Genomic DNA, 14513 nt, shown 5'->3' with positions numbered 1-14513 from the left:
TGCCATTAGAAATGCTCACAAGCAGGACATGAATACATGTTGTCCCTGCAGTAATGGGACAACTTCATTGGATGCAGCACTGCCTTTAAGCGGCACTGAAACATCAACACCATCCGGACAATATAATCTCAGTTGAGAGGGGGGTTCCATAAGTGGAAGTCCATCACTGAGAAGGCCCTGCTCCACTTCACCACCCCATGGGCCTCGCCCTCCAGCGGCACCCAAGCAGGACTTCCTCCACAGGTCTTGGAGCATAGGCTGGGCTGGGAGTTATCAGGGGAGGCGCTCCTTTAAATACTTGGATACCGGGTTGAAGAGGTCTCGTACGCCAGTACTAATACCTTGAATTGGACTCGGCAGGTAACCATCAGTCAGTGCAGAATTTGTTGCAATATGATCACTTCTTGCCTCCCTGTGTAACAGCCAGCATAATCATTCTGCGGTAGCTGCAGCCTCAAGAACAACCCCAAATACAGCATTCCTATGTTCTCTACCTTACCATCAATGATATCAGAGATCTTATTTACACAGCATCTATTTATTAGTGATCCATATGCCTGGCTGTAGACAGGCAGGAAGAAGAAATTTCTTTCCAACATTCTCTCCTTACCCTCTGACCCCTATGTAAGTTTCCCATCTTTCCCTTTGTACACCTCTACAAGGGAGTGGAGGTGTGAAATCTAGGTTATGCTGATTGTTTAGTTTCTAAGGTTGATTGCCACAATCCACTCTGGAGGCACTTAAACTTGTATTCACCATTTACATTCATCTACACTCACATGTGTTTCAGTGGGTGTTTGGATGTGCCTGGAGCTAAAGGCATTAATCCCGCCATATATATCTATGAAAAGTTTAATTAATTTCAAAATAACCACCAATCTCTGAAACTGCCATTCAGAAATAATTGCTGTCAAGATGATGGGGAATGATAAACTACATGTTCTTTTTTGTAGTTAACATCTTAAGCTATATCTTCAGCCACCACCTGAATGACTGTTACTATTTTTGAGGCTGGATGTCTGTTTAGCCTAACTGCAGTGCAGCATAGTCTGCCTGCCTGCCTGTCTGTTTTTCTCTTTTCTTTTCTGTGTTGGAATCTGGGTCAAATAACATGTGAATTCTAAGCAAGGCAAACTACGCAGTGAGCACAGCAATTTTGTCCTGGAAACTTTCCCAAACCTGAATATTTGTGAAGAAAACTCCCACTGACTTTTGTTGATGATTATAATTTTCTTCGTCGTCATCTAAGACATGTATTGCATTTTAGGATGATATAGCCCTTGTTTTTCGAAATGGAAAATGTGATTGATTTTAAATGTCTAAATATCTATTGTAGATGTCACTCTTCCCCGTCTCAAGGCCTTTATTTCTCAGCTGTTGTCACGGTTACACATTGAAGCACTTCTCCATGGCAATATAACAAAACAGGTTGGTTTGCTACGTTTTTCACCAGAAGCAGATTTATACTGATTATTGTACTTAAAATCAAGGGTTTACTTAAGTCTCTCTATCTTTTGAACCATGCTTGCTTTCTAAATCTTCATAAGCTTTTCTGTCAGTGAGTCTCTCTTACAGGTTTGCTTGTCCAATATTGTTCTGTGGGTGTCTTTAACTAGAGAAAAGAGTATAAAATAACACAGAAAGGCTATGACATCTATTTGAAATTAAATTGGCACAATGCTGTATCCCAGACTTATGTTTCTGTTTCTTGTTGCATATCTTGGGAACAGTACACGTGCACAATCATATCTGTGATGTCTCTTTAAGCTTGTTTTTCACGTTTAAGATTGAACTGTGTGGCTGTGTGATGCTTCCTTTTTGTCCCAGATAAGTAACTGTCACCTTGTTAAGTAATTTCTTAAAATCAAGCAAAACTACTTGAATGTTCAAGAGACTTCCAACATGCATTGTTTTTCCTTGTTTTTCCTTTTTATTTGTTTTCATTTCTATTATCTTTTTTGCTTTTGCTTTTGTTTTGTTTTTTTCTTGCTTGTGTTAAAACATTTGTGTATGTTTTGCCTTACAAATTTTTATTTTAAATTAATAAAGAACAATTTAAAAAATGGAATGAGCTTTCATGCAGCTTCATGGTATCTGTGCAGTCTGCTGCAGTGATGAAATAAGGCTGTAAAATTGAATGCTAGATCCACACACTTAACTTCTCAAACAGGCATATAATTTGAACCAAGAGCATGTATTTAAAATAGCTGAGAATGAAGTCAGTGGCTAATGTTAAATAGCAGTCTGTGAGCTGGAAATAATAGACATTGTGACTTTAATGTTATAAGATTGCCTGGTACAGCTTTGTGAGATGTTTGAATATTATCTTAGTAAAGGAGTTTAACGCAGCGATGTTAATGGTACTTTTGATGAAATTATAAAACTAGTTTGCTTCCATACCTACCTGGAAAATGAGACTAGAGTCTTACATATTTGCGCTAAGTATGACAGGTCTGTATTGAGTATGTTGGTTGGATAAAATAAGAAAGAGGAAGTAAGAGGAAGGTACCCACAGCCATGTTTGTATAAAAAACTTTAAGGTACTGTATCTGTAGAAACTCTGTATATTTTATGTTAAGAGGCAACAGTGAATGAGCATGTCCAGCTCACTTATTTCTGAGCATCTTAAAATAACCCTTAATGCCATAGTACAGTAATGGTAAAATAATTTGATTTAAGGCAAACCAAAAGGGCAAGGTCTCAAAGTCCTCCCGCATGAGCCATTAAGGACTAGTAAAAACTATTTGAGTCTCCCCAGATAGTGAACTGCGCAATGAACAATGACATCTACCACACCTGGATATTTCGTTTCATGGAAGAGGAAGTGACTTTCCTTGACATTATTTGTTTAATCAAACCACACCCTTGTTTAGCATTTTAAAATGTTGACTTTTCTATACAAGGTTACTTTTTGTGATGTTATAATCCAAAAGGTTTTGGCTTACTGAATTTGAATTTTAAAGCACATTTTAAATGAGATTTTCTTGAGTTCAGATCAATTGACCCAACCTTGTAGTTTTCATTTTGAAGTTGCATATCTGAATATGACTGTATCTTTCAAAAAGGCTTTGGAGTTTTGCATCTCTCTAAGCACAGTTAGCTTTTTAACAGCCTTTATTATTTCGGATTTAATTTCAGTGCATCTTGATGAGTTTGTTTTCTGCTGTAAAGGCTTTCCCTAGACTTCAGGTTTTTTTGTAGATTTTTTACTCATTATTGTAAGGTTTTCTTTGGTACTTCAGTGCATAGTGATTCCAGAAAGTAAGACTCCTCTTTGGAGTTGGTCAAAGGGGTTTATAACATTGACTTGTCAAAGGCATTTTTGCTGTTTGTGCAGCTGTATTGTTTTAGCCCCATGAAGTGGACACGACTCTCGTAGTTACAGGCTTAAGAGGACCATGGACTTGGACCTTAATCAATGCATTTTAAAGTAGGAAATGAGGGGGGAACTAAGGAATTGTGTGGTTTCACAAAACTTTCAGAAACCAAATGCAGAAGAGTGAGAGACAAGAGTAATATGGGGCCCTTTGACCCATGATACAGCAGATGCTGGCTGTGGAGATCAAAGTAGCAATGAGTTGACATATTTTCTGTAAATGAAGAGGGGTGGCAGGGAGGAAAAAACAATTCAGCCTTGTGTGCTAAGATGCAGGGCACAGGCATTGCATATAAAATGTGTATTATTATTTTTTTGAAAAAAAGTTGATCTTGTTTTCTAAAAGTATTTAAAACATAATGTAGAAACAGAGATTCAGCCTTTCAGTTTTGTGTGCTGCATAGCTGTCACACGTACTAACTCGGCTTTGCATTCCTAATGCTTGCATCTGCTGCAATTAGTCATCTCCTTTCCCCTTTTTAATTTCGCCATTTCCTGTAATACCTGTTATCCTTCTGTGTGCTACCACATGGACAATTGCCAGGAGATGAATAAAATCCCCGTTGAATTTCTTCTCTTCCAGGCTGCATTAGGAATTATGCAGATGATTGAAGACACTCTCATTCAGCATGCTCATACAAAACCTCTCCTTCCGAGCCAGCTTGTAAGGTATAGAGAAGTACAGCTGCCTGACAGTAAGTTGTCCATTTGGACATAAGCTATAAAACATATAAAGCTGAGATTCATGGTGCTTAGATTTGCAATAAGTCAGGATCTTGATTTGTTTTTAGATCCGTACTGCATGGCAAATATTTCAGAATCAACGCCAAAATGATATATATATATATTTGGCAACAATAATCTAGGTCTGTGTTGTGAATCTCTGTGTTAGTTTTGGAGGAAAAGGCCTTCCTCACTGAATAGAGTGCAGAATTACTATACAAATGAAATCACTCAAGTCTCAGTACAGTATTTGACTTTCAAATATATATCCTGAATTTATTCACAGCAGAGTAGGAAAATGGATAGCAATGTGTAGAGGTACATCATGGGCAGATCATGCACAATTTTGGGGCTAGTTGCTAATGTGGAAACGGGAACTACTGTTTACCAAACCACTCACTGGCATTGTTTGGGGTAATTATGCACCTGATTATAATATAAGCTGAAGTTCTTTGCTCATGGAACAAAGAAACCATGACTAAAAAAGTAATTCACTTCTCTAAACTAGTGTACATATTTCCCCTTCCATTCAAATTCTGTTGACGATGGATGGTTCCCTGCTTGACCATCTTTCAAAATGACCCTTTGCATCACTTTCATGTTTTTTTAGGAGGTTGGTTCGTCTATCAACAGAGGAACGAGGTTCATAACAATTGTGGCATTGAAATATATTATCAAACAGATATGCAAAGCACCTCAGAGAATATGTTTTTGGAGCTCTTCTGCCAAATCATCTCAGAGCCTTGCTTCAATACCCTGCGCACTAAAGAACAGTTAGGTAAATAATAGCTTGCCTCTCTCTATAGATCACCTAAATATTGTTACGGTGAGCAGAATTTGGATTGTATTCTTCTGCCACTATAGTTCAAAGTAACGTGCTGTCCATGTGATGGCTGTGGAATCTTATTGCTGATTTGGGACCCTTCATGCTCAGTGACAAATAATTAAAATCAATGTTTCAAAGAGATACAGGAGAATCAGGAAAGTGATTTATACAATTTTAATATATATGCTGTTTTCTTCATGGTCAAAATGCATAATGTGAGATCCCTCCATTAGCTTGCACGAAAGCTAAAACCAGAGATTAGTTACCATAATTATATCATCTATTCACTTGATTTAAGGCCATTTAAGGCACCAATGGTCATGTTAGAATTTGGCCAGAATTCAAGGGCAGAAATACAAACCCCTTCTGTCTTTTTAAATTATTTATTTATTTAGTGAGTCTAATAGAATGAATTATTTGGGTTTTTTTCAAGGTTACATTGTGTTCAGTGGTCCACGGCGGGCAAATGGTATCCAAGGACTGCGATTTATCATCCAGTCAGAAAAGCCTCCACACTACTTGGAGAGCAGGGTTGAAGCTTTTTTAAAAACCATGGAGAAGAGTATAGAGGACATGTCTGATGAAGCCTTCCAGAAGCACATCCAGGCTTTAGCAATTCGTCGCCTTGACAAACCAAAGAAATTGTCCGCCGAGTGTGCAAAATACTGGGGCGAAATTATTTCCCAGCAATATAACTTTGACAGAGGTAAGAGGCACTCCCAAACTGGAAATGTAAAAATTTTTTGGATAAAAACTTAACCAAAAGTAACAATTCAGACCATCTAAAGTGTACCCACCATGCATGAGAAAATAGTAATATTCAACTCTCGAATACACTTAGAAGATTAATTAATGTCAAAGTCACAATGCTGGGATGCTGCACGTAGCTGGGGTGACCCGGTCAGATGGGTGGTACAGATAATATTTTTAAAAAATTAAATTGTTATTGCCTATTTCTGTGGTATTACCTATTTCTTGCCCCATCTAGACCACATTCCATTTTTGAAACCTGCCTGGAATGTATTCTTATAACCGATTATGTGATGAGGGATTTGCATTCTAGAAATTCCAGTGCTGCCTTATCCCTTCCTTTGCATCAGTCTTAAGAACATATGATGCTTGATGCAGATACTCCTGATCCATTAATCATAGTTCAGGACATGGAATGTCACATTTGCACAGGTTTCAGAAAATGTCCTGGTCCTACAGGATAGCAATCTTTTCAGTGACAGGCATATCTCGAGTATAGGGCGGTATGTAAATTTAATAAATAATAATTATAATTACAATATGCTGAGGTGTTGTGATTTGAAGGAAGTTTAAATTGCATAATTGTATTAATTATAAACTTTGTCGCCCAGATAACATTGAAGTGGCATATCTCAAAACTCTTACTAAGGATGATATTATGCACTTTTATAAGGTAAGCTGATCATAATATTTCTGATTAGTTTAGCTTCTGATTGTAAAATTGTGTAAAATTTAAGGGAATATATTAATAACAGTTTGAGAACTTGATAAACATCACAACTTTTATCTAAATGGAGTATACATATACCAGATGTTAAAATGTTGCTGTGTGCTATGAACATGACGATAGAGCCTGTGAGTACATTTTTCTGGTTTGTTTGTTTTTTATTCCAGATTCTTTCCCCCCAATTATTCCCTAGTCACTCAGCAGAATACTTGCTAACTTCAGTCTGTTAATACTGTCAGCATAATTCAAACATGTAAATGAATAGGATGTTGTTGTTTTTTGCCTGGACAAGCCAAAGCTTTTTACAGGAACAATTATATATATCTGGTGTGGGTTAAAATTGTGACACTATATTCTAAAAGCTTTCTAAAGTAGATGGGGGTGGGAAAGAACAACTATTTTTTTTTATTCTTTAGCCAGATTCTACAAAGGACACATTGTCCTTGGGGACATCTCTGCAGCTACTATTGACATTATTATGTATAGCACCTGAACTGTTTGTATGCTGTATTTAAGGAGTTATAGGAGTTACAGGGTTGTTTGAACTTGCAATCAGCTCTGTATATATAACAGTAATTGGTGATTTTGCAAAATTAATAATATTGCCTTATTGAGCAGCTGCGTATTCCAATACAAGTACACAGCACAGGAGTTCTATTGTCCAACTTGGTGGTTTTCAACCAGTGGGCCATGGCATCCTAGGGTGGCTTGAATGATGGTCACAGGTGCCATGGACAACACTGGCCTCTGTCCCTTTTTTCTTTCCCTCCCTCCTCTGATACTCTCTTGCATCTCTGCCTCCCAAAGGCTTGCACAACTGTTTGTTGCAGCAGCCCTGGCTACAAGCTCCCCAGGCGAATGGTGCCTCTGGGGCTGGCCAGGGGGTGCTTCCCAGGCCCCTGTGGGGCAGTGGGAGGAGGCACCTCTCTTTGGGGGGGCAGCTCAGATACCAGGGGTGGCAGCTACCCAGAGTATTCTCAAGGAGAGGGGAGAAGAGAAGAGGCTGAGGGAACACTCCACAAGGGAGGGTGTTTGAAAAGGGGTGAGGGGCTGCTATCTCTGCAGGCAAGGGGTGACATAATGGCTCCAGAGGCCCACAGGGGTGCCACAGAAAGAATGTTGTTGCTTAAGGGAGCCATGGACCCAAAAAGGTTGAAAACCTCTGGTCTAACTCAAGTCCAGCTTGGAAGAGACAAGGAGAGAAAAAACAACAGGAAAAAATACAAAAGAGAATAGTGTTATTGTTTTCCTGTCCTCCTTGTGGGCTTCCCATAGCCATTGGCTTGGCCATTGTGTTCAGGTCAGTGCTAATAGAACTTGACTCTGCATTGCATCATAGTTTTCAGTAGACTTGTCATTACGGCCGATTAAGAAAATGTTAATTATTGATATAAGTGCATTGTAGTTAAATTATTTGATTACAGTTGTGGAAGGCAATTGATTTACTCCCCAGCTAATTCCGTTAATGAAACTTTTAAAAGATTTGAGCAACTGACAGCTAGATCGACTTTAAATTGCTTACTCTTGCCATACATTTTAATATTGCTCTTAAGCATTGTTGGTGTTTCTAGATTATTCAAAAATCATCTCATCTCTAGTAAGTGCACCTATTTCATCATTAATTTTATTTACCTTCCACAATATGTGGAAGAGATTTTGGCAGAATTTGAGGTTTTCTTGGGCAGGCCGCAAGCACTATGTAACAGCCAAGGTGAGTTAATAGGGTGGACTTACTGGCATAACTGAAATATTGACAAGCCAGCTCTGCTCAGGATCAGGGAGGGGCCCAGTAGGTCAGTTTTGTTTATGTTTTCATGTTTGCAAAAGAGTGACTTGAGATTGTATATGACAGCTTAAGAAGCAGCAGTTGACTGCTTATCACAGTGTGCATAGACTACATATTTCTCTTCCTTTTTGGACATTCCACCCTACTTGGATAAAGTGTCCTGCTTGGGTCAGGCACATCTGCTCAGGGCTGGCAGACTTTCTTGCACACTTTGGTTTGCAGTATAAATGTTCCTGTGCTTTTGTTGGAATAACTGATTCTCATCTCTCTTTCCTCTGTCTTTCTGTAGGAGATGTTGTCAGTTGATGCTCAAAGAAGGCACAAAGTATCCGTGCATGTACTAGCACGGGAAATGGATTCCTGTAAGTACTGAGTGACTTTCTTTGTTTCCAAATAATCTTCACTCAAGTTTACACAGAAAAACACTTGGTAGAACAAACAGAATCTTTTGCAAAGGATGGTTATGACCTCTAGTGGATTGGTGGGAGCATATTCTCTCTCAGGAGTGCTGGAGAATAACAAATGTGAGAAAAGTTTGCAAGTGTGCAGATTTTCAAGCAGTACGGAAAGCAGTTCAACCCTTTGCTTTTAATGGTCTGTTTAATATCTGTGTATAAAAGTAGATGTTTTCCTAGAGGTTTATGAAGTGTTGTTGTTGCTTTAAACAGGCCCTGTTGTGGGTGAATTTCCATCTCAAAATGATGTAAACCTGGCACCAGCACCACCACTGCCACAGGTAAGATGTTTTTGTAATCATTTATGGAATAAAATGAGAGTGCCCAATATACACTCCAACACTGTTATTACTCGCTCAGCCTTATCATGTTTAGAAGTAACTATCCTGTGTTCAAATGAGGCTGATGGTGCATATCACCACCAGGAAATGCATTGCTCATGGGACCTATCCGGCTGCTATGCTTGGGACAGTTTAACCACTGTGTGAACAAGCCTTTAGAAAAATTGTGAGTGTCGTGAATAGTATTTGGGGTATGGCACTTCTGGTACATGGCGCTAATTAGGCCCAATTAGGCTTCTGGATTTTGCCATTTGAAGCAAACCACACCTACTGGTACCTGTCAGGGCACAGAGAGATGTTCCTGTCTTAAGATTGTCATCATAACATATTGGATATATAGTTTTGTAAGAATCCACTTTTGAAGCAACCTTATCTCGTAAATTTTGCGTCTGAAGGAAGTTCTTATGTAAACAAGGTTTGGATCTTAGTTATAATTTTTTTGCTATTGGCTTTTTAACTGAGACTTAAGGACTTGGTCACCCTTTGGCTGATGATTTTAAAAAAGAATTTTGCTGCAGTGAATACATATAGGCATGTGCTTGATTCTCAAAGTTTCTTTTTCTAAACTGTTTATTTGCAGCCAGACGTGATTCAGAATATGACAGAGTTCAAACGCAGCCTGCCACTCTTTCCTCTGGTGAAGCCACATATCAATTTCATGGCTGCAAAACTCTGAAGAACCTTTGCTGGGTGAAGAACTGGAAGTGGAAGAGTCTTGTATGACTTCAGTGGATTTTCATAATGAACCAACATCTTAAGCTGTTGTTAGGACAAACAATCCTGTCCATTATGAGGGTTCCTGATTCCTTCTAGATTCATTTGGCATTTCTGGTGTGATAGGGTTACAGCAAATTAGGCAAATAGGCTGTAGTCATGCGTCATGTTTATTGTAGAGCCACTCTTGGAAACCAAAATCAAGTGGTATATTCAAAGGTCTGTGTAGGTATGGTATATTTTACAATAGTGAGCCCTTTTAAAGGCTTTGTTTGCATAATGGAATATGAAGAAGCTTACTGAACAAACTGGTGTTGTTTTAAAGGCCCTTCCTTTTCTTATGAAAAGTCATTAAGATTAAGCAATTTATTGGATGTGGAGGAACGAAACATTATTAAAATGCACATACTGATATTTTTAAAGAAAAGACTATGGAATTATACCTTAAGCATATTGATCCTCAGAGCAGCCAACCATTTAGGTTCTATATAAATCAGTGGAAATGAGGGGAAAACGTCAACAGATATATTTTGGATGAGTTACCAGGCATATTGACATAGTTTTAATCTTTATACACATTTGGGGACATTTTTTAATATTCAGACTAGTAAAATGCTGGAAACACCTGGGTAGCCACCCTTTCCTTGGCCAGAGTGTTACCTTCTGCTTGTAACCCTTGTGTTTTCTCAGGGTTACTTGGAAAATGTTTCATTTGCATAAATAAAATTGTTTTGGCGCTTTTTCTTCCGGTTGTTCATGTATTGTTTTTAGATATCTCATCAAACTTGCCCTCTCTTGTTGGGTGTTTGACTTGTCAAAAAGGCTATCAGTGACCCGGAATAGGTGTTTAATCTGTGGACATGGGGCATGCTTCCGTGAAAAGGCATAAAATGGAAATCTTAGTCTTTGTCCCAAAGACACAGCACAGTGAATGTCCAGGACAAGGTGGCCCTTCAAGGCATGTGATACAACAATACCTTAATCTGACCTACCACTGTTTTTGCAGATCTCGGTGCAAGCTTTCAAGCTTTATCAGGCTTAGATGTTTTAAAGTGACAGGGAAGAAGAAATCTCAGAACAAATGGCAGGTTAGCATTTGCTTAGCCATGCCAGCAATTAAACGTCAGCTCAATAGGGCAACATCACATTGAGCCTGACCAAGGCAAACTTCCATGTGCTTAAAAGCTTGCAGCCAGTATTTTAAACACAGTTTAAATGCTTATCCTGGATCATTTTTATTTGACACTTCAGGCACCTGCAATGCAATAATAGCACAATTTAATAACCAGGATATAGGAAGTTGGTGCCAACTGCTTTCTAGGAAAACAGCACAAAGCAGAGATTTGTATGCAAAATAAATAGGAATGATGAAATAGAATAATTTTTTCCATCTCTAGCCTATTGGTTTTAGTGGAGGTTGTGCTACTAAAAGCTCATAGGTGCTGAAGTTTTGCTTAATCTGGTTTTTGGAGAGAAAAGGCATACATTTACCAAAGTAATATGTCTTTTATATGCTGGGTTTTTTTCAAGTTTATATGGATTCTAAGACTGAAGTATTTCAAAGATCCCAATGGATTTCTAGTCTCAGTTTGGTTTTCTAAGAGAAAATGTGCCTCCTACTTCAGAAATCTGACCTGCATAGCACCAATCATATTAAGAGCATTGGTTACATCCTTTGTAGTTTGAGGCTGGAATCTGAATGTCCACCGTTTTGTTTTATTATGACTAGTTTCAATGTTGATTGCCTTGTGAATTGTCAGAATAAAATTGTGTGTTGCATCTTCCTGGAGATACGATACGTAACATCCAAGTAGGAAGTAAACAGCTAACCTTGAGACATAGAATTAACCTGCCTGTATCTTTAATGGGCGCGATGTTTTATCATTGCTGTATTTTACCTACTTAAGGTTCAAAACTGCTCCTGCATCTTACAGCAACGCAGCGAGTTAAAAGAAATAGGACATAATCTCTCAGGGAGTGTTAATGCTATTGAACATTAACCCTTCACGTCCAACAAGTTCATTACTCATTATGGCTGGCATCATGGTAAAGAGGTCATTCGATTGTTTTGTTACACAGAAAGCTGTAGCTTTTTATGTGATACAGATGATAGGTTTTCCACTCCCTTCCTAACCTGCTCAAAAACTGAAAACATGACGAGGAATCAGATGAACTCTTCATGTGATAAGTGGCATTATGTATTAGACATGACACACATGGATATTATATCAATATACCTTGATACAGAGGCATCATTGGAGTTTAATTATGCTAGTATTGTTGCACATGCATGCAATCTGTTCAGGGATTTCTTCATCCAATCCAAGCAAGGTTGCAGAGGAACAAGACTTACAGAATTTTATCCAAGAAGCTTTTAATTCATTATCGGGGGGGGGGGGCTGTTTGTGGCAAATAGTGTGTGTGAAAAAGAACCATTTCAGTAGTGGTTTAAGCTATTCACACCCAAAACGTTGGCATACCCATGGTGATTCCCATTTTGTGTTAAACGTCTGTGCTGGTAACTTTTTCCCAGTGAGAACACACTTTGGGAATTGTATACTTAGTTCCCTGTAATAGAAAGTTGGGCATGAGTAAATGTTTGGTCAATCCCAAGAATGACTTCAGAATGCTGTAGTGGTCTTAATCTCAATTCTCCCACTCTTCCCTCAATAGTAAAAAAACATTTTGCTGGAAATCTTGGAGGAGTGGAGTAAACATGTTGGAAAATGTGCCATTTTACTTTTGCGTTGCCAGCTGTCAACAAAAAATGCTATGGTACTTTCCCCACCCCCCATTCGTACATACCATATTTCTCTCCACTGTGCTTTTCACAAATATTTAAAAGGTTTTAGATTTTTCCTCACAAATACCTCATTTTTGTAAGTTTAGCTTCCCCCCTTTTTTTTGTTAAAATTGTTTGCACAACTATTTGAAAGAGATTGGAACGCACACTGCAAAATTATATATTTTGAGACTTGTTAAAACAGTTGTGCACAACTGTCAAGAAGAACCCAATGACTTTGTGTAGAAAATCAGTTCATGAAATAAATAATCCCTAATGCAATATTTTTGAATTTATATCACAACTTACACATGGATGGAAATTGCTCCCCTTATTTTTGTAGCGCAAGCATGAAACCACTTTCCAGGGAACTGGTTGAATACAAGTCTGTTCACTACACACTCCGAAGTGATTTCATGATTGCCGAACTCAATGTTTTTTTTAAAAAAAATAATAATGCTGGGGTTACAACATGAGCAGAACATTCTTTTTTGTGGCATGATATTGGTCCAGTTTGCACATAGCACCACTAAACCATGGGCAAGTCTCAGTGAGCACCCATGCCCCCCACTTCGCTCCTCCACAGCCAAGAGGAGGACTTCCGCCGAGTTTGGTTTCACTTCTAAAACATACTGTCTTGGTGTTACCTACCAACCAGGATTGCTAGTTTAAAACATTGTGTCTAATTTAATTAGCCAACTGCATACCTCATAGTTTGAAGTTGGCTTGTTATGAAACTGTCTACAGTTTCATGTGTGCATGCAGTTCACCATTTGTGGCCCCTTCGGCATCCCGAACTATATTTATTTATTCACTACTTATAGGAATGGCCAGGGCGGCCAGCAGAATATATCAACAGTATCGTAAAAATAAAATAAAAAATCCATTGTACAATTAACCTTTATTCTGAAATATCATGAGGTCGGTGTGTCCACATGCTGTGAATGCCAATGTGTCCAGTAGAGAGACTAAATTTCTTTTTAAGTGTTCTCCAGCATTTTATGATTTCCGAGTTTGGTAGAACAAAATGCAGTTTGATAACTCAGGCATATCAGTGGATTCTCTCCAGTAGATCCAAAGCTGCAGTGTCAACAAGCAATAACAGACTACCTAGACTACACTGTAATTCAGTTTTAGTGCTCGTTAACAAAATTTATGTAACAAATCATAAATTATGACTAGACTACTGTAATTTTTGCAAGTGCTATTTTGAGCAGTTAATGTGGAATTGGGTGCATGTTGAACACAATATGACAGAGTGCTTGTCATACTCTTGACAATAAACAATCTGAATATAACCTCGAGTCCTGAAATGGTTTTATTTTTAACTTGTCACATTCTGGTAGCAATGCATTTGTCAGCAGCTGACTTTGCTGGGCACAGGACGTCATTTTAGGAATCTAGATTACAGTTTTCAGCGAAGTCTCCTAACGCATTTCACTTTTACCTTTTAGGGTCCACCTTGCTTTTTTAAAACACCCAGAGTATGGCAGAAACATTAGGAATGAGTTAACAGCTGCACTAATCAATTTTGTTTTAAGCTTTCCAAAGTATTTGTCTCCAAAACATGGTTTGAAGTAGTGCTTTTGCTTCACTAGAAAGGGATTTGCTGCTCCGGTCTTAATTTGCACCAAGGAGATTTCTGTTTCCTTTAATTCCAGCCTACTTTCTCTAAATCCCAGAGCCTCTGTCTATAATTTTGGAGATTTCTTGGAGAACAGGCAAAGTCCCTGCAGACTTGGAGGTAGGGGAAAAAGGAAAACTCAGGTAACTAGCGACTGGTGAACTTGATTATAATACCAGAAATGGTCATAGAACAGATAATTAAACAGTCAGTCTGTGAGCACTGAGAAAAAGGATGCTAAAACCCAGTATGGGTTTATCAAAAAGGTGGAAAAGTCATGCCAGATGAATCTCATTTCCTTTCCTTTTTTCTTTTTTTATCTGAGTTACCATCCCCACAGGGGAATGCTGTGGGTATAGTGTACAAACCATTTATAAGCCCCATTTATTTCAGTGCAACTTATTTCTAG

General features: G+C 38.4%; 1 protein-coding gene across 6 annotated transcripts in view; it reads left to right on the top strand.

Moving 5' to 3' along the window:
- The window catches only part of IDE (insulin degrading enzyme), a 57176-nt gene extending 43398 nt beyond the window's left edge, over nucleotides 1–13778 (top strand). For all 6 annotated transcript variants that reach the window (XM_035138745.2, XM_035138746.2, XM_060274849.1 and 3 more), the window contains exons 18-25: nucleotides 1337–1428; nucleotides 3960–4071; nucleotides 4710–4877; nucleotides 5359–5631; nucleotides 6287–6348; nucleotides 8478–8550; nucleotides 8857–8924; nucleotides 9565–13778. In XM_035138745.2, the coding sequence (XP_034994636.1) occupies nucleotides 1337–1428; nucleotides 3960–4071; nucleotides 4710–4877; nucleotides 5359–5631; nucleotides 6287–6348; nucleotides 8478–8550; nucleotides 8857–8924; nucleotides 9565–9660 (944 nt within the window). In that variant the 3' untranslated portion in view covers nucleotides 9661–13778. The remainder of the gene's footprint in view (nucleotides 1–1336; nucleotides 1429–3959; nucleotides 4072–4709; nucleotides 4878–5358; nucleotides 5632–6286; nucleotides 6349–8477; nucleotides 8551–8856; nucleotides 8925–9564) is intronic.
- The last annotated feature ends 735 nt before the right edge of the window (nucleotides 13779–14513 follow it).

This window comes from Zootoca vivipara, chromosome 5 (assembly GCF_963506605.1).
Source record: "Zootoca vivipara chromosome 5, rZooViv1.1, whole genome shotgun sequence".
In the NCBI taxonomy this organism is placed as follows: Eukaryota; Metazoa; Chordata; class Lepidosauria; order Squamata; family Lacertidae; genus Zootoca; species Zootoca vivipara.
Note: the sequence above shows the minus strand (reverse complement) of the source record. Positions and strands in the feature narration are given on the sequence as shown.